This window comes from Carcharodon carcharias, chromosome 15 (genome assembly GCF_017639515.1).
Source record: "Carcharodon carcharias isolate sCarCar2 chromosome 15, sCarCar2.pri, whole genome shotgun sequence".
NCBI lineage: Eukaryota > Metazoa > Chordata > Chondrichthyes > Lamniformes > Lamnidae > Carcharodon > Carcharodon carcharias.
Window position 1 is genome coordinate 118,059,006 of NC_054481.1, and position 26,451 is coordinate 118,085,456.

The window sequence follows — 26,451 nt, forward strand, 5'->3', positions numbered from 1 at the left end:
CGCCAGCATTTTTGCCCATCCCTAATTGCACATGAGGTGGTGGTGGTGAGCCACCTTCTTGAACTGTTGTAGTCCATGTGGTGTAGGTACACCCACAGTGCTATTAGGACAGGAGTTCCAGGATTTTGGTTCAGTGACAGTTAAGGAACAGCGGTATACTTCTAAGTAAGGATGGTGTGTGGCTTGGAGGGGAACTTGCAGGTGGTGGTGCTCCCTTGCATTGCTATCCTTGTCCTTCTAGGTGGTAGAGGTTGGGGGTTTGGAAGGTGTTGTCAAAGGAGCCTTAATGAGTTGCTACAGTGCATCTTGTAGATGGTATACACTGCTGTCATTGTGCATTCAGAGTGGAGGGAGTGAATGTTGAAGGTGGTGGATGAAGTGTTTTCTTGCCTAATTTCTCAATGACCTGAATCTTTGGCTTGGCGAGCAGGGGCCGGGCCCGATGTCACCATGCGTTATTTAGATTTTCAGTTCGCCCGCTGAACTGTCAAAGGCCTATTAAGGCCATTTAAATATCAATTAAACTAATAAACCAAGCTGCCCGTCCAACCTTAAGATTGGCGGGCAGGCGAAGGGCCCAGGCGGCCTTTGCATTTTTCATGGAACCTCATCCATGGGCGGAATAAGGCTTTATGAAGGGTTTATAAATTAACTACATTTTTTCATTAATGTTCATTGACATGTCCCAGCTCATGTGACACTGTCACATGAGGAGACATGTCTTAAAATTTTTTATTTTATTTATTAAAATTTTGGGAACTTTATAATCTCTCCGAGGCAGCTCTGTGTTTCAGGGGGATTTCTGCGCTCTTTTGCACACATGGGCAAAAGAGCGCAGGTCCCGACTCAGGAACCGCCCCCCCCCCCCGCCCCCCGCCCAAGGAGGTGCTCAGCGCTTCCGGGCGCAGGTCACGCTGGGCGGGCCTTAATTGGCCCTCTCATGTAAAATGGCGGTGTGGGCCTGATTGGAGGCGCCGATCGGGTCCGTGCCCACCCCCGCCCACACAGCCCCACCCCCGGCGGAGAGAAAATTTTCCCCAATGACTCATAAGGGCAGTTTGGTTTGGTCATTGTGATTTTTTTTTAAAGGTTTTTTTCTCCATTATATCTTCAACGTGAGACTGTCATTTAGAATTTGTTCAGCTATCCCAAATCAAAAGTGAGATGTCTACTAGAGTTTGCTGGAACACAAATATGGAGAATCTTATCAGATTCAATCACACTATCTGCTGAGGGAAAGGGGAAGAAAAACAATGAATATGGAATACTGAGGGGCTTGCTGTTATTGTGTGCCCCTTAGTGGCAGACCAAAAGCAGCAATGGATCTGGGAAGAGGCTGCCTGCTGTTTTGTCCACAAGAGCTGCATGGCAAAGGAGGGATGAAGGAAGGTATAATTTTCTAAAACAAAAATAAACATTTAGAAAAAATAGTCAGCTTTAGCATTCCTTTTTTCTTCCCACTCTTCATTCCTGCAACAAGCTGCCAACTTGGAATATGGAGTTACTTCGTACCTAACCTTTCATTATAAAAGTCTAGAATATGTAATTTTTAATGTCTTCTAAACAGAGGCAAGTGACTCATTTGGCAATGTGAATTGTAAGGTCTTTACTGAAATGGCACTTATAAAACAGATGCGAGTTATATATTGAGGATTCCAACATCTTCGATTCAAGTGGTATTGGCGGAGAAGAAAAGAGTTTTGAGTCCTCATGACCCTTCGACAGAACTGATTGAATGTTAGAAGAGGGGTGAAATATATGCTTGTTTAAGATGGCGGGGGGTGGTGTGGTTGTAGGGACAAGCAAGCAGTGATAGGAACAGGTAATCAAAAGATGTCACAAACAATGGAACAAAGAAGTGTTGAAGGTGGTGATATTATCTAAACAAATGTGCTAATTAAGAATGGATGGCAGGGTACTCAAGGTACAGCTCTAGTGGGGGTGGGGTGGAAAGACTAGTCTGGCATACAAGATTTAAAAATAATGGAAATAGGTGAGAAAAGAAAAATCTATATAAATTATTGGAAAAAACAAAAGGAAGGGGGAAGAAATGGAAAAGGGGGTGGGGATGGAGGAGGGAGTTCAAGATCTAAAGTTGTTGAATTCAATATTCAGTCCGGAAGGCTGTAAAGTGCCTAGTCAGAAGATGAGGTGCTGTTCCTCCAGTTTGCATTGGGCTTCACTGGAACAATGCAGCAAGCCTTGGACAGAAATGTGGGCAAAAGAGCAGAGTGGAGTGTTGAAATGGCAAGCGATGGGGAGGTTTGAGTCTTTCTTGTGGACAGACCGCAGGTGTTCTGCAAAGCGGTTGCCCAGTTTATGTTTGGTCTCTCCAATGTAGAGGAGACCGCATTGAGAGCAACGAATGCAGTAGACTAAGTTGGGGGAAATGCAAGTGAAATGCTGCTTCACTTGAAAGGAGTGTTTGGGCCCTTGGATGGTGAGGAGAGAGGAAGTGAAGGGGCAGGTGTTGCATCTTTTGTGTGGGCATGGGAAGGTGCCATAGGTAGGGGTTGAGGAGTAGGGGGTGATGGAGGAGTGGACCAGGGTGTCCCGGAGGGAACGATCCCTACGGAATGCCGCCGGGGGGGTGAGGGGAAGATGTGTTTGGTGGTGGCATCATGCTAGAGTTGGCGGAAACGGTGGAGGATGATCCATTGAATGCGGAGGCTGGTGGGGTGATAAGTGAGGACAAGGGGGACCCTATCATGTTTCTGGGAGGGAGGAGAAGGCGTGAGGGCGGATGCGCGGGAGATGGGCCGGACACAGTTGAAGGCCCTGTCAATGACCGTGGGTGGAAAACCTCGGTTAAGGAAGAAGGAGGACATGTCAGAGGAACTGCTTTTGAAGGTAGCATCATCAGAACAGATGCGACGGAGGAGAAGGAACTGAGAGAATGGGATGGACTCCTTACAGGAAGCGTGGTGTGAGGAGCTGTAGTCAAGGTAGCTGTGGGAGTCGGTAGGCTTGTAATGGATATTGGTGGACAGTCTATCGCCAGAAATTGAGACAGAGAGGACAAGGAAGGGAAGTGTCAGAGATGGACCATGTGAAAATGATGGAGGGGTGAAGATTGGAAGCAAAATTAATAAATTTTTCCAAGTCCCGACGAGAGCATGATGCTCTCGGAAAAATTGATTAATTTTGCTTCCAATCTCCACCCTTTCATCATTTTCACATGGTCCATCTCTGACACTTCCCTTTCCTTCCTTGACCTCTCTGTCTCAATTTCTGGCGATAGACTGTCCACCAATATCCATTACAAGCCTACTGACTCCCACAGCTACCTTGACTACAGCTCTTCACACCATGCTTCCTGTAAGGAGTCCATCCCATTCTCTCAGTTCCTTCGCCTCCGTCGCATCTGTTCTGATGATGCTACCTTCAAAAACAGTTCCTCTGACATGTCCTCCTTCTTCCTTAACCGAGGTTTTCCACCCACGGTCGTTGACAGGGCCTTCAACTGTGTCCGGCCCATCTCCCGCGCATCTGCCCTCACGCCTTCTCCTCCCTCCCAGAAACATGATAGGGTCCCCCTTGTCCTCACTTATCACCCCACCAGCCTCTGCATTCAATGGATCATCCTCCACCATTTCCGCCAACTCTAGCATGATGCCACCACCAAACACATCTTCCCCTCACCCCCCCGGCGGCATTCCGTAGGGATCGTTCCCTCCGGGACACCCTGGTCCACTCCTCCATCACCCCCTACTCCTCAACCCCTACCTATGGCACCTCCCCATGCCCATGCAAAAGATGCAACATCTGCCCCTTCACTTGCTCTCTCCTCACCGTCCAAGGGCCCAAACACTCCTTTCAAGTGAAGCAGCATTTCACTTGCATTTCCCCCAACTTAGTCTACTGCATTCGTTGCTCTCAATGCGGTCTCCTCTACATTGGAGAGACCAAACGTAAACTGGGCAACCGCTTTGCAGAACACCTGCGGTCTGTCCGCAAGAAAGACCCAAAACTTCCCGTCGCTTGCCATTTCAACACTCCACCCTGCTCTCTTGCCTACATATCTGTCCTTGGCTTGCTGCATTGTTCCAGTGAAGCCCAACGCAAACTGGAGGAACAGCATCTCATCTTCCGACTAGGCACTTTACAGCCTTCCGGACTGAATATTGAATTCAACAACTTTAGAACTTGAACTCCCTCCTCCATCCCCACCCCCTTTCCATTTCTTCCCCATTCCTTATGTTTTTTTCCAATAATTTATATAGATTTTTCTTTTCCCACCTATTTCCATTATTTTTAAATCTTGTATGCCGGGCTAGTCTTTCCACCCCACCCCCACTAGAGCTGTACCTTGAGTGCCCTGCCATCCGTTCTTAATTAGCACATTCGTTTAGATAATATCACCACCTTCAACACTTCTTTGTTCCATTGTTTGTGACATCTTTTGATTATCTGTTCCTATCACTGCTTGCTTGTCCCTACAACCACACCACCCCCTCCACTTCTCTCCCCCCACCCCCCACCTTAAACCAGCATATATTTCACCCCTTTTCTAACATTCAATCAGTTCTATCGAAGGGTCATGAGGACTCAAAACGTCAACTCTTTTCTTCTCCGCTGATGCTGCCAGACCTGTTGAGTTTTTCCAGGTAATTCTGTTTTTGTTTTGGATTTCCAGCATCCGCAGTTTTTTGTTTTTATTTTCGATTCAAGTGTTTTTCTAAAACATGGAGCACAGAATCATTGCAAATTCTACAAGTACATATTTTAATTTGCTCTGATATTTCTAATACTAACACAGTGGGGACAATCAAAATATTAAAAAAATGTTTCTTCTGATATTGCGATTAATGTATCTGCAAACAAACATTTGAATTCTCCTGGTTTCCCCTATTTGTTGTTAATTTTTTTGAATTCAATTAATCTTAGCCTTAAAGTTAATGAAAGCATCCCAGAAAAGATTTTTAAACTTTCCAAATTTGACAATGTAAACTTTATTAAACATCTGTACAACATTTTCCAGAAATTTCAATAAACTGACAGCAGTATTAAAGGTTGTGTAGTACCCATAATTATTTCTCAAACCACAGGATGTTGTTCTGGATAACTGACGTGTTAATTTTGCTACAATTTTGGTGCAGAAACATTACCATAGTCGAAACTGGGTAATGACCAAAACCGAACAGCAAAATACTTAGTGTCTGCAACAGATGTATCGTGGACCAGTTCAGCCCTGACCAACACAATTGCTTGATGTAGCACAAATTGCAGGCAGCAGCTGTCAGGCTCTCAATACAGGGTCTTCCAGTCTGACATCTGCTATTGGCAAAATGGAACAGCAGACTTAACCAAAACAACTCATAATATCTTGTCTGAATTAGTGGACGGAGAGTGAAATGTGCTAAATTAGTGGAGTTTTTTTTTGAAAAAACAGGATCTTTCACACGGCTTCTACTTGTGACAAGCTTTTCTAGATGGAAAATGCAGTAGGGTTTTATTGAAAAATCTACATATCAATACCACTCAAATGTCAACAGCCATTAAATTATACCAAAGCAGAAAATTTTTGTGGACAGCATGTAAAATTTGCATGAGATTCTTCCACAGAAAGGTACTGATAATTTGAGAACAGCTTCAGGAATTCAACATCACATGCAAAAAAAATTAAAGGTTTGGATTTTTGATTTTCTTTGTCATACAAAGAAAAAACTGGATAGATAGGTAATTAAGATAGCATTGTAAGGTACAGAGACAGTCAGATGATCCAAAATCACAAGGGTGAACTTTTGTAATACTGTACTACATTTCTGCAGGTCTATAACGCCTCTAGACTAATGAAGCCTGACTTGGTTGTGCGAGAGTGCAGCTGACAGCAGAAGTCTGGGTCTCCTCCCATCACTTCATATAACATAATGTCAAAGCATCCACAAACTGAAATTATACTCTCAAGGATATTATTCTACAAAACATACACAAGCCTTAAACAAAAATGAGCACATACAATTCTTGAGCTCTCAGCTTTTAGCAGCTTAGGGAGAAGCTAATATGGTACTTACCCACAAACCTTCTTTGGTTATAAATAATATTTCGCTTTTCTAAAAATGAGCCTTCATCTTAGGGCTCCACTGTGAAGGTCCTTAAACATTTAGATTAGCTACAAAGGTGTTAGTTTTGTTACCATTTCTGTGTAGAAATACTACATCCTTTTAATTATTCTGAGCAGTGTCTGTGTGAAGCAAGTACTTGGTATGGTATCGGGGAGGGCGAGTAAAGCGAAAACCCAATCACAAATTGTCTGCATAAGAATGACAAGGATCATATACTTGCAATAAGTTCATTGAAAGGTAAGGCAATGTTGACATTACTCTACCAAGTTTACAAAATAGTAAAGTATAAATTCATAATGCACAACTGGAGTTACTTTCTGCTTTAACAGGAAGTCATTGGCTGGCAGGAGTGCCAGCTGAAGAGAGTTTATGCATCAACTCCTTCCTCTTTGTTGTGCAGTAGGACAGCATGCACATGCACATTATAGCAAACACACAAAACGTGTTATTGAGTAAAACAGCAAACTGCAACCAGAAGCTTTCTGACGAGAGAGATGGGGATACTGGTAAGGAATCAAAGAGTAGATCATTCATACATATTTGCTAATGCCACAGCAATCAATTTCCTTCTTAAAAGCAGAATGTTGATAGCTTGTGGTTAAGGACTAATCTGAATTTCTATCTCTGGTTAAACTTTTCATCAACAGGAATCCATAAGACATGAATAAAAAACTGAGGCAAGTGGGAACAGTGATATCTCTAACTATTAACAAGGTAGTTCAGCATGCTAATGTATGCATACTCATCCTCTTACCTTGTGAAAGCAAATTTTGAGTATATTTTAGACAGACGGCAAATATGTTTATCCCTTCTGTGTTTTACATTCTGTCTCAGCTTGGCTCACTTGATTACATTCTTGTCTCTGGCTGAAACTCCATTCCTAGCTGCAGCACAGGAATTTAGACTGTCGCACTGGTGGATGTGCTGTGCTTTTACAGGATCATAGAATAATGCAGCAGAGATGGAGATTATACATTTTGTTCAATGTAGCTCTGCCAGCTCTTTGAAAGAATTATTCAATTATTCCCACTACCCTGCTCTTTCCCCATAGCCCTCTTAATTTTTTTCCTTCAAACATTTAGTTACGATTGAATCCATTTCCAACATTCTTTTAGGATGTGCATTCCAGGTCACAAGTTGTTGCAAAAATCGTTCATGATTTTGAACACGAACATAAGAATTAAGAATAGGCCATTTGGTCCCTCGAGCCTGCAATGCCATTTGCTAAGCTCATGGCTGATCAGATTGTGGCATCAACCCTACTTTCTTGTCTATTCCCTATACATTTTGATGCCCTTGTCAGTCAAGAATCTAACTCTGCCTTAAAAATATTCAATGACCCTGCCTCTACTGCTCTCTGGAAAAGAGAATTCCACAGACCCTAAGCCCTCAGAAAAAAATTCTCCTCATCTCTGTTTTAAATGGGAGACCCCTTATTTTTAAATTGTGGCCACAAGTTCTAGTCTCTCCCACAAGGGGAAACATTTTTTCAGCATCCACCCTGTCAAGTCCCCTCAGGATCTTATATGTTTCATTAAGATCACCTCTCATTCTTCTAAACTCCAATGGATACAGACCCAACCTGTTCAACCTTTCCTCAGAAGATAATCCCATTAATCCCAGTAATCAGTCACATGAGCTGCTTCTAATTCAATTATTCCTTAAATTAGGAGACTAAAATGGTACACAGTCCACCAAATGTGGTCTCACCAAACACCCTGTATAACTGTAGCAAAACTTCCTTACTTTTATGTTTCATTCCCCTTGCAATCAACAACAACATTCTATTTGTCTTCCTAATCATTTGCTGTACCTGCACACTAACTTTTTGTGATTTATACACCAGGGGACCCAGATCCCTCTGTATCGCAGAGCTCAGCAATTTTTCATTTAAATAATATGCTGCTTTTCTAAACTTCCTGCCAAAGTGGAGAAGTTCACTTTTTCCCACATTATACTCCATCAACCACATTTTGCCACTCACTTAACCTATCTATATCCCTTTGCAGACTCCTTATGTCCTCTTCACAACTTATTCTCCTACCTATATAAAAAAAATACTGCAGATACTGGAAATCTGAAACAAAAACAGAAAATACTGGAAAAACTCTGCAGGTCTAGCAGCATCTGTGGAGAGAGAAACAGTTCACATTTCGAGTCCGTATGACCCTTCTTCAGAGCTCTGAAGAAGGGTCATACAGACTTGAAATGTTGGGCTGAATCTTACCTATGTCAGGCGGGCGCGGAGCTGATCATTGCCTGCAGTCAGCTGCGCACCGCAATTTTACGTGGGCGGGCCAATTAAGGCTCGCCCAGCATAATATGTGGCAGGTGGTGCTACCTGTACAGGCAGGGGGAGAAGCGAGAGTCGGGGCCTGTGCTCTTTTGTGCATGTGCGCGAAAGAACGCAGCAATCTCCCTGAGGCACAGAGTTGCCTCAGGGAGATTAAGTTGATAAAGAAACTTCTCAATAAATGATCTAAAAAATTATTTAAACATATCCCCCCATGTGACAGTGTCACATGAGTTGGGACATGTTTGTGCATTTTGCAAAATTTATTTAATTATTTTATTTAACCTTCAGGAAACCTCATCTCGCCCGTGGATGAGGTTTCCTGGAAAACATGAAGGCCACTTGGGCTCTTCGCCTGCCCACCAACCTTAAGGTTGGATGGGCAGCGTAGTTAATGAGCTAAATTACTTCCTTGATGGCCTTAATAGGCCTTTAACAGTTCAGCCGGTGCGCAGCCACCTCCGGCGTGTGCCCACCAAACGCAATATCGAAATGACGCACAATGACGTCAGGATGCATGCCCAACGTCATCTCACGTCATTTTACACGTTGCTGTGTCAGGCCCTCCCCGCATGCAATATTCTCTCGCCACAGATGCTGCTAGACCTGCTGAGTTTTTCCAGCATTTTCTGCTTTGTTTCCTCTCCTATTTATCTTTGTGTCATCAGCAAATTTAGCAACCATACATTTGGTCCTTCATCCAAGTTAATGATATAGATTGTAAGTAGTTGAGGCTCCATCACTGATCCCTGTGGCACTCCACTCATTATATCTCGCCAGCCCAAAAATGACCCATTTATCCATACTCTTGTTTCCTATTAAGTAAACAATCCTCTAGCCATGCTAATATGTTATCCCCCACACCATACGTTCTTAATTTGTATAGTAACTTTTGATGTGGCGCCTTGTCAAATGCCTTTTAGAAATCCAAGGACACCACATCTACAGGCTCCCTGTAAAACACATTTATTGGAGTTCTTTGAGTAAGTAACAAGCAACGAGTCAAACATGATTTCCCTTTCACAAAATCATGTTGACTTTGCCTGATTACATCGATATTTTCTAAGTGCCCTTGTCCTTCCACCTTCAAAAATTTATGTTAAGAAATAGGAGAAGCAAGCTATTCACCCCATTAAGCTTGCTCTGCCATTCAGTAAGATCATGGCTGATCTGACAATGGCCTCAGATCCACTCTCCTGCCTGCCCCCCATAACCTTGACTTCTTTGTCAATCAAAAATCAGCCTTGAATATATTCATTGATCCAACCTCCACTGCTTGCAGGGGAAGAGAATTTCAAATACTAACAGCCTGCAGAGAAGAAATTCCTCCTCATCTCTCTCTAAAATGGGCAACCCCTTATTTTGAAACAGTGCGCCTAGTTCTGGATACCCTCACGAGGGGAAACATCATCTCATCATCTACCTTGTCAAACCCCCTCAGAATCTCATATGTTTCAATAAGATCACCTGTCATTCTTATAGTATACAGAACCAACCTGCTTAACCTTTCCTCAGAATACAACCCCTTCATCCCAGGAACTTGGAAGCCTTCTCTGACCTGTTTCCAATGCAAGTATACCCCTTCTTAAGCAAAGAGACCAAAGTGTACACAGTACTCCGTGTGGTCTCACCAATGTACAGTTGTAGCAAGCCTTTACTACTCTTATATTCATCCCCGCTTGCAATAAAGGCTGACATTCCATTTGCCTTCCTAATTATTTGCTGTAGCTGCACACTAACTTTTAGTGATTCATGAAAAGGACACCTAGATCTCTCTCTACCGCAAAATTCTGCCATCTCTCTCCATTTAAGTAAATTCTGCTTTTCTATTTTTCTTGCCCAAGTGGACAGGCCACCTCACGTTTTCCCATATTATACTCTATCTGCTCATTTGAGTACATATCCGGTCTCCACAGTGCTCTCTGTTGTTGCACCATCTTGAAAACTGAACCATTTAGTTCATATTGCCTCTCCTTATTCTTCCTACCAAAGTGTATTATTTCACACTTCTCCACATTGAACTTCATCTGCCATGTATCTACTTGTTCCACCAGCCTGTCAAGGGCCTCCTAAGGTCTATGACTAAGACAATCCTCCTCATTATTTATTACATTTTTAGGCTTCATGTCATCTGAAAGCTTTGAGATTATATGCTGCATACTCAAGTCTGGGTCACTAATATACATCAAAAACAGCAAAGGTCCAAATACCAACCCCTGGGGAACATCGCTGTAAACTTCCCTCCAGTCTGAAAAACAAAACCATCCAGCATTACTATCTGCTTTCTGTCCCTTAGACAATTATGCAACTATGCTGTTCTTGTCCTTTTAAACACGTGGGTTTTAATTTTGCGAACAACTCTAATGTGGATAAATATATTAAACTGGATCAGTGGATAAAGAGCGACAGTTTTCTCAATGACTTGGCCACATTTCTATCACAACAATCACCACTAATAAGTCAAGTCAACTGGTTGTTCAGCTAATCCCTGTTTGAGGGATCTTGTTATGTTGAAATTAGATTTGCTGACATTACAATTTAAAATAATTAATTGTGTGCAAAGCAGTTGAGAGGCCACCTCTTTTCATTGGCTGTGTTTCAGCCACTTCAGGAGGTTCATTTGCCACCTGGAAACTTCCAGTCACACGAGAAAGGGGCCTTATAGTAGGTTCCTAATTTGCCCTGATTGGCTATCCACTGCTTGCGGGTGGGTAGCTGTTTCACACTTGACCCAGCCTGTTTGAAAACACTGTCTCCTGCCAACGCAATACAGCAGTGTAAGATGGCCACTGATTCCCATCTGCGCATGCTCACTGGTCCGCATATACGTAGAAATGATGTTAGTGCTGGAGCATGCAGCCGTGGGAACTCGAAAGTGGCAGAGTGGGAGAGAAGGATTTGCAGACGGGAAACTAAAATCCTTTCCTTATGGGATATTTTACTGCCACTGTCGGTGAGTGTATCAAAACTCCGGGCAGAATTTTTTCCTTGGCGTGCGGGCGGGGCAGTCAGGAAACAGACCAGTGCCCGCGATCGGCACTGCACTGTGATTTTACACAGGTGGGCCAATTAAGGCCCGACCAGCGTCTAATGCGAGCGGCAGTGCTGCCTGTGCGGGCACGGGGAGGGGGGCAACTGAGCCTGGGCAGAATTTTGCCCTTGGCGGGGGTGCTCGGCAGGGTTGGGGTGGGGGAAGGGGGCGGTCGGGAAGCCGACCAGTGCCCACGGTCGGCACCACTCAGCGATTTTTTGTGAGCGGGCCAATTAAGGCCTGCCCAGCGTGGAATGAGAGCGGCAGTGCTACCTGTGCGGGCAGGGGGAGGAGGGCAACTGGGCCTAGCATGAACTTTGCGGAAGAGTGCATCCCCGTGCCTCAGGGAGATGAAGCGCTGTTTAAATAAATTAATGATCAAAATAAAAATGTCATAAAACATGTCCACTTATCTGACTGTCACACGAGCAGGAACATGTTTGTAATTCAAGCGTTAAATTTTTATTTTATTTTATTTGCTTAAGGAAGCCTTATCCTGCCCGTGGATGAGGTTTCCTAAAAAATGCAAAGGCGTGCGTGAGAGTACGTGCTGATGTCGGCACGCTCGGCTGACATCAACGCGCTTTATTTCACACTCAGGCATGTTGGCACGTGCCCGCATGCCGAGTGAAAAATCCTGCCCTCTGTCTCATTGTCCCAGTAATGTAAGTGGATTGTAGGTTGCTAAGAGTGTTAGACGTGGCAATATAGTGTAATGCTCACAGCAACCTACAATCCACTTATGTTACCGGGATAGAGAGGCAGAGTTTAGAAACACTGATTAACATGACTGCAGTAAAATATCCCACAAGAAAACTATTTTAGTTTCCTGCCTGCCAATCCTTCCCTTTTAATTCCATGTACAAAAATGCGTCACTGTCAGTCCAGGATAGAAATTCACAACATTCTCTCTACCTGCTGCCAGTGATGACCATACATATGCACTGCTGCACATCCCCCTATAAATTTGGCAGCCGTTAACCCAGGCCTGTCATCAGCATACAACTGCGCATGCATGGCGCTGGCAGCAAATGCGCAGGACCGTGCCAGGAAACAGGCGGGAAATTCCAGCCCTCTTGCCTCTGGTCTCACCGGCCCCCAACACTGACCATTGAAACTTCAGACCAGTATTTTTCTCCTTTATATATACGTAATGGGTCAAGAACCATAATATAGTTTACCATGGGCATCAACATGTTAAATGTATGTTGGGTTAAAAACAACTTGCAGCTGGGCCTAACCATATACCACACATAAATGAGAAAGCTGGCTCGGAGTGCACATAAAAATGAAATGGATTTTATTGCAATGTTTACGGACTCATATCAATTCCTAGTAAGCACAAAGTCACAGCTTAAAACTGCCCATAAAATGGCATGAAACTGTCAGCCTCTAGATAGTTCACAAGACAGCTTGTGTGGGAAATGGAAAGGTCACACTATTGTAGTAGTGAAGCACTCTTCTGAGGTTGGATCAAAGGTACGTCATTGGAGACTTATTTTGTAACTACAGTAATTGTGCTACCAGTGAGTCCCAAGAGTGATATGGCTCATCTCTAAGTACTGGTAATTAATAAATTAAAAATATGCACACTTTAAGTTGATAGAGTGATATAATCTGAGCCAAAATATTCTTTGAGATCATACTCAATGTTGATGCCAAACCAACATCCAGGTCTTTATTTTTCCACTGATAAGGATCAGGAATCATCTACACACAGCTTTGGAAGTACACAGAATCATAAAATAGTTACAGCACAGGAGGCCATTTGGTCCATGATGTCTGTGCTGACCCAGTGAAGGAGAATTCGCCTAGTGTCACTCCCCTGCCTTTTCCCCATAGCCTTGCAAATTGTTCCTGTTCAAATAATAATCCAATTCCCTTCTGAATGCTTCAGTTGATCTTTTCACCACCACACTCCCAGGCAGTGCATTCTAAATCCTAACCACTTGCTGTATGAAAAGGTTTTTGCTCATGTTCCCTCTGCTTATTTTGCCAATTATCTTAAATCTGTGCCCTCTGGTTCTCGATCCTTCCACCAATGGCAACAGTTTCTTCCTAGCTACTCTGTCCAGGCCCCTCACGATTTTGAATACCTGCACCAAGTCCCCTCTCAACCTTCTCCAGGAGAACAGTCCAAACTTCTCCAATCTTCCTACAAAACCTAAGTTCCTCATCCCTAGAACTATGCTTGTGAATCTTTCTGCACCCTGTCTAATGCCTTCACATTATTCCTGAAGAGTGGTGCCCAGAATTGGGCACAATACTCCAGTTGAGGCCAAACCAGTGTTTTATACAGGTTTAACATAACTTCCTTGCTTGTGTACTTTATGCCCCTATTGATGAAGCCCAGGATGCTGTATGCTTTGTTAACAGCTCTTTCAACCTGTCCTGCCATCTTCAATGATTCATGTACATATAAACACCGGTCCCTCTGCTCCCGCACCCCCTATGGAATTGTATCCTTTTTTAAAATTGTCTCTGTGTTCTTTCTACCAAAATGAATCACTTCACACTTCTCTGCATTAAATTTCATCTGCCACTTGTCTGCCCATTCTACTAACCTGTCTATGTCCTTCTGAACACTTATGGTTCATCACTTCCAAGTTTCATATCATTCACAAATTTTGAAATTGTGCCCTGTACACCAAGGTCTAGGTCATTAATATATATTATCCTGAACAATTGTGTCAGCAGTTTGCTTTATCCCCCTTCTTCAAAGCACAACATTCGTCTTAGGATTGTAATGGATACTTCATTTCAAATCAAAGTTTGACCAATCAGTCTCTTACCTTATTTAAAAATCCCTTTAGGACACTGGCTGCTTTTACCGAAAGTGATCGAGGGATCCGAATGGGCTTCTCCAAAATAACTGCAAAGATTTTTAAAAATTGTAAATATATTGCCAGATTTATTATACATACTAATTTTCTACATTCCACAATCAATTATTAAAAGAATCTTCAATTTTCTCATTTTTAAAATTTTGCCAGGTTGCATGACATGACATTAACCATAGCTGAAGTTCAATAGGATAGATCTTATTCCTCAGTTCTGGGACTCAATCTTTAATCCAGACAAGACTGCTGAGGTGAGATTTTCTCCTTCTGCCACAACATCCCAAATGACTTTGACTATAAAATCAGTTCTGGTAAGCACATGTTAACACCGTAAAATTGTCCAGAAGGTGGAATGCAACAGTCAGCCCCACTCAAGGGCAGCTTGTGTGGGAAATGGATATGTTACAATATTGCAGTTGGGGATGCTCTTCTAAGGCTAGACTGAAAACACTTTGCTAGGGTCAAAATAGAATAAGCTTATTTTGAAGCTAACTGCTATCATTGAGAGTTCCAAAAGTACAAGTCACATTTTTCTGGATTGACCGCCCCACATTATTTATCTTGATAATCCAAAAAAGGGCCCAATAAAATAAAAATATGTGCACACTAAGTTAACAGAAAGATACAGTCTGAACCTAAAGGTTCACACTCAATGTTGCTGCCTAACCAATGCCCATGAAACAATATTTCAGTGAAATGGGGAAAAAGCAGTCAGTATCTTTGAACCCATCAAGGCCAGTTTAGACAATATATAAGCATGAATATGAAACCAGGGCTATGCCTGAGAACACAGTCCTGTGCAAGTGAAGGAATCAGGCTGTAGTAGTAAACTGAATCTGAATATAACTGCAGGTGCATTTGAATTTAGCTTTAAATAAGCTGGTATGGTTTAAAGCTGAATCAAAAAATTGTGGGTTCTAAATTACTTTATCTCCTGTGAATCAACAACTTGAATTTACATACCACCATAAAATGGAAAATCTTCCAAGGCATATCACAGATGTATAATTAGACAAAAATGGACACTGGGTCAACGATGGAGAGATTAGATTAGCAGAGGTAACCAAAGGATTGGTCAAAAAGGTAATATTAAGATGTGCCTTAAAGACAAAAAGGAATTGAAGTTTAGGAAAGAATTTCCAAAGCATAGTGCTGAGACAGCTGAAGGCACAGCCCCCAGTGGGGACACAAAGGGAAAGGAGAATTCACAAAAAGCTAGTGTTGAGGAAAAGTTGTTTGTGGGTGGGAGTGCAGGGTAGGGCTGTAGAAGTTTATGATAGGGAGGGGCAAGGAAACGAAGGGAATTAAATGAGAATGAGAACTTCAACTTGGAGATGTTGGAGAATCAGAATTGCTCATAGGAGATGCAAACTGGCTGCCATGTTTCCAACATTATAACATGGCAACACTTCAGAAATACTTTATTGGTTTGTTACAAATATGAAGTTTGTAAGATTTTTATGTTTTGGGACTCTAGTTTAAGGCAAAATGGATGATTGAAGGAGGTTATGTGACCTGTTCTGAATTCTGACTGATAGCAAGTATGGATAGCTTGGTTGTTAAAGGTTAAGGGGGGCAGTGCTTAACAAACCTGGATAGCTTGGTTGTTAAAGGTTAAGTGGGGGGCCTATGTTGTTTTACTAGGAAGAAGGTACAAGATTTTCACACCTGCAAACAATGACCTGAGCAGCTGTGCTGATGGTGGATAGGCTCAGTCTCCAAGTTCCAGGGAAGTGTTAAGAATGTCAGGTTTTGTAAACAGCCAAACGTTAAACTGTTTATTTAATTCCAAGATAGAATGGAAGTTGGAGGTCTAGATGATAGCTTACTAGCATTTCTACTGGATTTAACGCCCATGTGATCCACGTTGCCATGGAGATGGGTGTTGAGCAGAAGAGTCCATAGGAATCCATTGTAAAATCAGGTTGCAGGTTTTCTGGGTAGCCAGGGAAAGGGTAGGCCTACTCAGGGACAGAGGTGGGAATCTGTGTGTGGAGCCAGAATAAATGGGAGAGATACTAAATGAATGCTTCTCATCAGTATTCACCAAAGAGAAGGACTTAGTGGTCGATTTGTCTAGGGAAGAGTGTGTAGATAGCCTGGATCATGTTGAGATCAAAAAAGAGGTGTTAGGCACCTTGAAGAATATTAAGGTGGATAAGTCTCCAGGGCCAGATGGGATCTACCCCAGAGTACTGAGGGAGGCAAGGGAGGAGATTGCTGGGGCCTTGACAGAAATCTTTGTATCCTCACTGGCTACAGGTGAGGTCCCAGAGGACTGGAAAATCTACCCCAGAGTACTGAGGGAGGCAAGGGAGGAGATTGCTGGGGCTTTGACAGAAATCTTTGTATCCTCACTGGCTACAGGTGAGGTCCCAGAGGACTGGAGAATGGCCAATGTTGTTCCATTGTTTAAGAAGGGTAGCAGGGATAATCCAGGAAATTACAGGCTGGTGAGCCTTACGTCAGTGGTAGGGAAATTATTGGAGAAGGTTCTTCGTGACAGGATTTACTACCATTTGGAAGCAAATGGGCTTATTAGTGAGAGGCAGCATGGTTTTGTGAAGGGGAGGTCGTGTCTCACTAACTTCATCGAGTTTTTCGAGGAAGTGACAAAGATGATCGACGATGGAAGGGCAGTGGATGTTATATACATGGATTTTGGTAAGGCCTTTGGTAAGGTCCCTCATGGCAGACTGGTAGAGAACGTAAAGTCACACGGGATCAGAGGTGAGCTGGCAAGATGGATACAGAATTGGCTTGGTCATAGAAGACAGAGGGTAGCAGTGGAAGGGTGCTTTTCTGAATGGAGAGCTGTGACTAGTGGAGTTCCGCAGGGATCAGTGCTGGGACCTTTGCTGTTTGTAGTATACATAAATGATTTGGAGGAAAATATAACTGGGCTAATTAGTAAGTTTGCAGACGACACTAAGATTGGAGGAGTTGCAAATAGTGAAGAGGATTGTCAAAGGATACAACGGGTTATAGATCGGTTGGAGACTTGGGCGGAGAAATGGCAGATGGAGTTTAATCCAGACAAATGCGAGGTAATGCATCTTGGAAGGTCTAATACAGGCAGGAATTAAACAGTAAATGGCAGACCCTTAAGTGCATCGATAGGCAGAGGGATCTGGGTGTACAGGTCCACAGGTCACTGAAAGTGGCAACGCAGGTGGATAAGGTCGTCAGGAAGGCATATGGCACGCTTGCCTTCATTGGCAGGGGTATTGAGTATAAAAGCTGGGAAGTCATGCTGCAGCTGTAGAGTACCTTGGTTAGGCCACACTTGGAATATTGCATGCAATTCTGGTTGCCACATTACCAGAAGGATATGGAGGCGTTGGAGAGGGTGCAGAGGAGGTTTACCAGGATGCTGCCTGGTCTAGAGGTTATTAGCTATGAGGAAAGGTTGGAGAAACTCAGATTGTTCTCACTAGAATGACGAAGATTGAGGGGCGACTTGATAGAAGTTTACAAAATTATGAGTGGCATGGACAGAGTAGATAGTCAGAAGTTTTTTCCCCCAGAGTGGAAGAGTCAATTACGAGGGGACATAGATTTAAGGTGAGAGGAGAAAACTATAGAGGAGATGTGCGGGGCAAGTTTTTTTACGCAGAGGGTAGTGAGTTTCTGGAATTCGCTGCCAGAGGAGGTGGTGGAAACAGGTACGATAGTGGTGTTTAAGAGGCAGCTTGACAAATACATGAATAGGATGGGAATACAGGGATATAGACCCTGGAAGTGCAAAATGTTTTAGTTGACGGGCAATATGATCGCGCAGGCTTGGAGGGCTGTTCCTGTGCTGTACTTTTCTTTGTTCTAAATGAGGAAATGGCAGAAGCTTTGAACAAGTATTTTAGAACTGTCTGCACAGCAGAAGACTCAAAAAGCATCCTAAGAATAGTAGAAAATCAAGAGGCAAAAGGCAGGGAGGAACTTCAAAAAATAACTATCACCAGAGAAAAAATAATGGGAATACTGATGGGATTTAAGGCTGACAAATCTCCTGGACCTGATGGCCTGCATCTTAAGGTCTTACAAGAAGTGGCTGTAGAGATGGTGGCTGCATTGGTTGTAATCTTCCAAAATTCCCTAGATTCTGGAAAGGTCCCAATGGATTAGAATACCACAATTGTAACACCCTTGTTCATGACTGGAGGGAAAGAGAAAGCAGTAAATTATAGGTCAGTTAATCTAACAACTGTCGCTGGGAAAATGCTAGAATCCATTATTAAAGAGCACCAAAACAGTTAGAAAATCATTGTGCAATGAGGCAGTGTCAACTTGCTACTAGTGGAGAAAAGCCAAGTTTTCTTTGCTCAACTACAGGATGACACTAATGTAGTCAGTGATTTTGGCAGAGAAACTTGTGGTTCAATGGATAGCAAAGTTTAGTTATATGTCACATTGACTGAAAGTCTGCACCCTTTGGACATGAGGAAGCAAACTTGGGAGCCAAACAAAGGGAACAATTGGGATGGGTTAGCCTAAGCGCTTTGCTGGCAACAAACATGGAAGTGAGAGAATGGGTTGAGCAGCTTGGCAGCTGCAGAAGTATCGTGGTAAATGGAAAGCCTAAGGTAGGCAATTGAGTGCTTGAAAGTATGTTTGTAAATGATCCAGGGGAAGAGCTTTCTCTTTGGGTGGGCACAGAGGAAATGGTGTTTTAAGTTTGTAGGAGGATGTGGATGGAAAAATTCAAATTGCATATGGCCTTGTCTGTGATTGAGAACATGGGAATGGAGAGGCCATCTGAGGTGGCAAGTTAAAGGTGGTGACCATGCATATGCAGTTTTAATATATGGAGAGGGATTATGTTCTTGGAATCCAAGGAAAAATGACAAATTGGATTCAAAATTGGGTCAGGTGCAGGAAGCAAAGGGTAATGGCCAACGGTTGTTTTTTGTGACTGGAAGGCTATTTCCAGTGAGGTTCTGCAGGGCTCAGTGCTAGGTCTCTTGTTGTTCATGGTATAAATCAATAATTTAGACTTACATATAAGTGACATGAAAAATAAGTTTGCAGATGATATGAGAATTGGTCATAGAACTGATGATGAGAAAGAAAACTGAAGACTACTGGAAGATATCAATGGACTAGTCAATGCATTTAGCAAGGACAAACAAGGCAAAAGAATACACAATAAATGGTAGGATTCTGAGAAGTATCGAGGAACAGAGGGGCTTGGGAATTCTTCTGCATAAATCCTTGAAGGTAGCAGGACGGGTAGATAAGATGCTCAAGAAAGCATACGGAATACTATTCTTTATTGGCTGAAGCCTAGAGTATCAGAGTAGAGAGGTTATGCTAAAACTGCATAAAACACTAGTTGAGCTCCAGCAAGAGTACTTTGTGCGGTTCTGGTCACCACACTATAAGAAAGATGTGATTGTGCTAGAGCAGGCATAGAGGTTTACAGGGATTGCCAGAAACAGAGCATTTTAGTTATGAGGAAAGATTGCATAGGCTGGGATTACATAAGAAATAGGAGTAGACCATTTGACCCCTTTAGCCTTCTCCACCATTCAATACAATCATGGCTGACCTTCTTTCTCAATTCCACTTTGCTCCACATAACACTTGATTCCCTGAGATCAAAAGTTTAACGTTCTCAGTCGTGAATATACTCAATGAAGGTGCACCCATAACCATCCAGGAGTAGATAATTCCAAAGATTCACAGTCCTCTGAGTGAAGAAATTTCTTCTCCTCTCAGTCCTAAATGATCAACTCCTTATCTTAAGGCTATGCGCCCCATCCCTCCTCTCCATGTTCTAGGTTGTTTTCTTTGGAACAAAGAGGCTGATTTAATTGAGGGGTCTAAAACTATAAGGGGCCTAGATAGAGTGGATAGGGAGGACCTAGTTCCATGAGCGTCAATAATCAAGAGGCATAGAATTCAAGTAATTGGTGGAAGGGATAGAGGGAAGTTGAGGAGTAATTTTTTGGGGTCTGAAATTCACTGCCTGAAAAGGCAGTATAGGCAGAAACCCACATCGCATTTAAAAAAACACTTGGATATTGTGCTCGAGGTGCCATAACCTACATGGCTATTGACCATGAGCTGGAAGGTGGGAGTAGGTTGGATTGCTTTTTATGCTGGCAAGGACATGATGGGCAGAATGGTCCCTTTCTGTGCCATAAATCTTTCTATGTATATTTCTCCAAATGCAAGGGTCAAATTCTTACCAGTTGTCTAACTTAATCGAGCACAAGTAAACCAGAAAAAATATTCCCCTAATTTTTCCCTTCTTCTTTGTAGCTGCTGTCATATGAGGGAGTGCTGTTCCAAGTATGATGGTACATCACTGAAGTGGTCTGGTAGAGCACCTACAACCTACTAGTGAAAAGGAAAATCAAAATTGTACTTATGTCCTGCTAACCTTGAAACAGGTAATCCTCTGTGTTCATGTCCGGATTATCAGTGATGATGTCAAATGGTGATCTTCCAGCCATCATTTCGAACATCAATACGCCAAGTGCCCACCAATCTACACTAAAACCTGCCAAATAGCAAAATGCAAAAAGTAGTGTTTTTGAAGAAATATTTCATTTTACATTCTCTTTCACAAGTTCCTGATTAGAACCTGCCATCCAACTATCAGAGACTAAATCTTCTCCCCCTCCTCCTCTTCTTGCAACCCCTCCCTCACTTCAGCTGAGATATGGGATGCATGATGTGGAAAAAAGCAATCAGTTTCACCATGTAACACATACCCTACATTAATAAATAGATCATTTAATTAAACTAAACCGTTAAAGCTTTTCAGTTTTCAAAAGCCTTTAATACAAACATTCTGATGAAAGTTAAATTGCAAATATACAAACACATTACTCTTGAAATCAATTGTAAAAACGAATTTTAACATTTTTGATTGTGTAGCTCCTGAGGGTTTGAATTTCACCATCCCTTTTTCTTTTCAATTTTGCCCATTAATGTTCAACTTTTTGAGGACTTTTTGTTGTATTTCCTTCTTCTTTGTTCTTCAACAGGGTTGTCCAACATACAGCCCATGGGTGATAATCTCACCCACTGTGCTTCTCTATCTGGTCCGTGGAGCCTGTGTTCAAAATCCAGGTAAGTGAAGTGAAAGATTCTGCAAAGAGCTGCTCCTCCAATCACAGACCGTTCCTCTCCCGTTTGCTGCTGGTGGGTTCACTAGTGAGGCAGGGAAACAGACTGTGATAGGAGGAGCAGCAAATAGAGTGAAGGTAAGTGGCTTCATTCAGCCTGAGACCTGAACATAGGTGGCAGTGGCGAGTTGGGGAGAAAGAGAGGTTTTCAGGGAGTGGGGACAGGGGAGAGAGATGCCTGCAGGGAGGTGGGGGGGGAAGAAGAAAGGCTGCCCTTCAGGGGAGAAGACAAGGACCCCTAAACTATTACAGGAGTTAAGATGGTAGTGCGGTGGTTGCAGCAACAATGGGACCCGGGACAGCTGGGGTGTTAGACAGGATGGGGAGGAGTCTTGGTACCTTCACAGCCATCCTGAACCTTTCCCTAGTGACTTTACTTTCTAAACCTCCCGGGCCTGGCAGGCGTGAATGAGTATGTATGTCTTCGTGTGCGTACAAGTGTGTGCGAGGGACTAAGTGAGTGAATGATGCGTGAGAGAGAGAGAGCGAGCGCGCACGTGAGAGAGGAAGAGGGAGTGGAGGGTGAGGTAAGAGAGGCCACCTAAAGTATTTCAGGAGTCAAGATGGTGGTATAGCAGTTGTGTCATGAAAGTAGAATAATTTTCATATTTTTCTGGTTTATTCTGAAGTAGGTTTATGGGGGTAAGTATAGTTGGGTCTGTCTGTGTGGGGTTTAATTACATTTGGAGTCAAGTAGGCTGCAAGTTTAAATCATCAAAAGAAGCCGGGTGCTTGACATGCTAATGAGTAAACATGGGTGCTGGCTTAGCATGTAAGGTGTAAAGGGAATTTGCACTTTTAGATAAATAAAGGGATATTTGGATTACAAAGGGGTCTCAGTCTGTTTACAACTAGCCAGAAAAGCAAGGCTAAGGAACGTGTTTATTTTTTCCTCAAAGGTTACTAGCAATATTGGCACCATGAAAGTTTTTATACCATGAGGCAGATACAGTTTCAAAGATGTATGGAACAATAGAATTTATATGTTACAAAGAGAGAAACATATCTAAAAGAGAATGAAAGGCTATGTGTCAGGAGAAAGCCATATGAGATCTGACAAGAGAGAGTGAAAAGTCTTAATGAAGCCACCAGCACAAGTCTGCCGTCTTACGAAACTGAAGCTGGAGGAAAGCCATTTGGAATTCCACTGTCCAGGATATTGTGTTAACTTGCTGAGTTCGTTTTAAACCTAAAATCTATGTGGACCATTGCCTTGAAGGGAGTGTAACTGGGAGTCAGGTTAATTAGGAATTTTAGGAGTTTTTATAGTAGTAATTGTAGTCTTATGTTATGTGCTTGACATCTCGTTGACATTTTTGTTAATAAATATTTTAATTTAGTTTTTTAAAATCTCTAGGGGTCTTGGTGGATTTATTATTCTGAATTCAGTGCACACATCTCATAATAAATACAATTGCAAAAACGTTGCGATAGCGCAAGCCAGTTTCCCTCGTGGATTTGGTCTGCCTGGCACACATCATTTGCCACATCATAACAGTTGCATCAACAGCGAGACCAAGGACAGCTGGAATGTTAGACAGGATGAGGAATAAGTGTCTTGGCACTTTCATAGCCACCCTGAACCTCTCCCCAGAGACTTTACTCTCCAAACCTCTAGGGCCGGCAGGCATGAGTGTGCGTGTGGGAGTGAGTGAGTGAGAGCGTGTGTGTGAGAGAGAGAGAGAGAGAGAGACAGAGATTGAGACTGTGTGTGTGTCTGGCTCACTCCCAGTTTCAGGGTTCTGACTTAACCTTACAACCACACAGCAACACACACTGTGAGAGCGGGTGTGGGTTAAGGTGAGTGATTGAGGGCCTTATGAATGGAAATGAGCTGGACACACACACACACTCTCACTCTAATGATCATTGTTACTAATTACTCATTTCTTTAAAAATATTAATTTATTACTTTGATGTTTCTTTTGCTTAGCAAGTTTCTTTATACCTCAACTTTATTTTTGAAATTCATATTTAATGTTGTGCCAAACTTTATATTTCTGAAATTTGCCAATTGGCCCCTTGAGTGAGGTAAAAGAAATTGAAATGTGGCCCTTCATGCAAAAGGTTGGACAACCCCGTTCTTCAAGGTTTCCAAACCATCCTTAAAAAGATAGCCAAGCAACCTATTGCAAGCCTCTTGCAATAAATCTATAATGAAATTGAAGGGGTGTGAAAGATTGTCTTGTGAGGGCTTAAGTTGAATTTTCCCCTCCTTCCCCAAGTAGATACCTGGCTACCACTCTGCACCTCCGAATAGGACAGCAGAGAGCACAAACTCACCACAAAGATCAGGAAACCATTTTCTTCTGCAAATAGAACACAATACTGATGCTCCAATGTGCTGTGATATACAGGTATTCAAACCCAACAGTGTTAACTATGTCTTCTATTACAATTGCTCACCATACTCTTCTCCCCTCAATATTTCAGGTGCTATATAATTGGGTGTGCCACAGAAAGTGCTGGTAGTGTCACCAGGGCCAAGTCCTTCCTGTAGAGGGAATATAAATTGAGACCCATTCAAAAAATATATTTCACAATAACTTGAACAATTAGCTGCAGTAAAAACAGATCTCCCAAAGTTTCAGTTTCAGGTGACTTAAAACTAATTGGTTGATTGAATTGACATTAAGCCATCCAAATACAAAAGAAGTGCTGGAAAATATTTATCCAAATGAGTGTCAAGTTATTCGGAGAATCTTGCAACACAGCACTACTGTAAAAATAAAGATGAACATTTAACTAGTATAGCACATCATTATGCAATGCAGACTTAAATATAGTAAAAACATCACAATTGTAGGTGAACACACATTTCACAAGATGCAACCTTGCAATTTACTGAAAACACATCTAATCACAGTAATGTCAGTGTATAAGGTAATGAACAGATATTAAATGAGGAAATGGTATTAATTAATATATCTGAATATTGAGATAATCACTTCAGTAATCAGGAATAAATAATTGGTAGATGTAATTGTAAGTTTTCACACAGTGCATTGTAATTCGTATGCAAGGAGTGAGCCACTATAGTAACTTGATTGGTTAAAAAATCAAGAATTCTTTACTCTACTTTTCCAAACAAGTAAGCTTTCTATTTTATAACATCTAGAAATATGTCTTCCCTGCATATATAATCAGTGTTAGTCAGTCATTGATCATGATCAGTAATTCAAACAATTATTTTTAAAAGCCCAGAAGACCCCAATGACCTTGAGGAAGGGTACGCCATAGTGTGGTAGTAAACAAGATAGATCATAAGGTTGTGCTGTGATTCCTGATTTGTCTGAGCTCAGCTGGGGACACTCAGCCTAATGCAAGGGGAGAAAAAAAAAATCAATAAGGGTTCCCACACTCCATTGCAAGCTAATTGAGCACATGGGTTTGTGTGGGCATTTGGTGAATACAGGATTGTACTCAGCTACTCGAGTGAGTATGTGACTGGCATTGACTGTCTTGCTCATACATAATTAACTCGCATGTGAGTTAGATGCTGCCTCCAAGGAGCGGGTTTTTTAAAATAAATTTTATTCCTTAATCTGTACCAATTTAATGACTAATTCAAGAAATTAAGGGTAGTATTAGGTTCAAAGAGGAGTCACATGTTGCAAGAAAAAGTACTAAACCCGAGGATTGGGAGCAGTTTCGAATTCAGCAAAGGTGGACCAACAGATTGATTAAGAGGGGAAAAATAGAGTACTTGCAAGGAACATAAACGCGGACTGTAAAAGATTCTGTTGGTATGTAAAAAGGAAACAATCAGTGAAGACAAATGTAGGTCACTTACAGTCTGAAACCGGAGAATTTATATTAGAAAACATGGAAATAACAGCAATTAAACAACTACTTTAATTCTGTCTTCACGGAGGAAGACACAAATAACTTCCCAGAAATACCATGGAAGCAAGGGTCTAGCAAGAAGGAGGAATTGAAGGAAATTAGTATTACTAAAACAATAGTACTGGAGAAATTAATGTAAGTGAAAGCCAATAAATCCCCAGGGCCCGATAATCTACATCCCTGGGTACTAAAGGTGGCGGCCATGAAAATGGTGGATGCATTGGTTGTTATCTTCCAAAATTCTGTAGATTCTGGAACAGTCCCAGCACATTGGAGGGTGGCAAACGTAACCCCACTATTTAAAAAAAAGGAGGCGGGGGGGAGTAAACAGTGAATTACAGACCAGTTAGCCTAACCTCAGTAGTAGGGAAAATGCTAGAGTCTATGATAAAGGATGTGATAACAGGGTACTTAGAAAATATCAATGGGATTAGACAAAGTCAGCATGGATTTATGAAAGGGAAATCATGGAGTTCTCTGAGGACATAACGAGCAGAATAGATAAGGGAGAACCTTATATAAGGTGTATAAGGATGTGGTGTATTGGATTTTCAGAAAGCTTTTTATGAAGTCCCACTTAAGAGGTTAGTGTGTAAAATTAAAGCACATAGGATTGGGGGTAATATATTGGCATGGATTGAGAATTGATTAGCAGACAGGAAACAGAGAGTAGGAATAAATGGATCTTTTGTGGAGTGACAGGTGGTGACTAGTGGGGTACCACAGGGATCAGTGCTTGGGCCCCAGTTATTCACAATATATATCAATGATTTGGATGAGGGAACCAAATGTAATATTTCCAAGTTTGCTGATGACACGAAACTTGGCAGGAATGAGAACAATGAGGAGGGTATTAACAGGCTTCAAAGCAATTTAGACAAGTTGAGTGAATGGACAAATATATGGCAGGTGCAGTGTAACGTGGATAAGCATGAAGTTAGCCACTTTGGTAGGAAAAACAGAATGGAAGAGTATTACTTAAATGGTGATAGATTGGAAAACATTGATGGACGAAGGGATCTCAGTGTCATTGTACACCAATCACCGAAAGCAAGCATGGTGATGCAGCAAGCTGTTAACAAGGCAAATGGTATGTTGGCCTTCTTTGCGAGGGAACTTGAGTACAGGAGCAAGGATCTCTTACTGCAGCTGTACAGGACCTTGGTGAGACCACACCTAGAGTATTGTATGCAGCTTTGGCCTCCTTACCTAAGAAAGGATGTACTTTCCATCGAGGGAGTGC

At 42.3% G+C, this 26,451-nt stretch overlaps 1 protein-coding gene across 5 annotated transcripts in view; it reads right to left on the reverse strand.

Moving 5' to 3' along the window:
- prkcz (protein kinase C, zeta) overlaps window positions 1–26,451 on the reverse strand; it is a 612,152-nt gene that overhangs the window by 181,542 nt on the left and 404,159 nt on the right. For all 5 annotated transcript variants that reach the window (XM_041206302.1, XM_041206300.1, XM_041206299.1 and 2 more), the window contains 3 exons: window positions 23,769–23,856; window positions 20,612–20,731; window positions 14,182–14,261 (listed from right to left, as the gene is read on the reverse strand). In XM_041206302.1, the coding sequence (XP_041062236.1) occupies window positions 14,182–14,261; window positions 20,612–20,731; window positions 23,769–23,856 (288 nt within the window). The remainder of the gene's footprint in view (window positions 1–14,181; window positions 14,262–20,611; window positions 20,732–23,768; window positions 23,857–26,451) is intronic.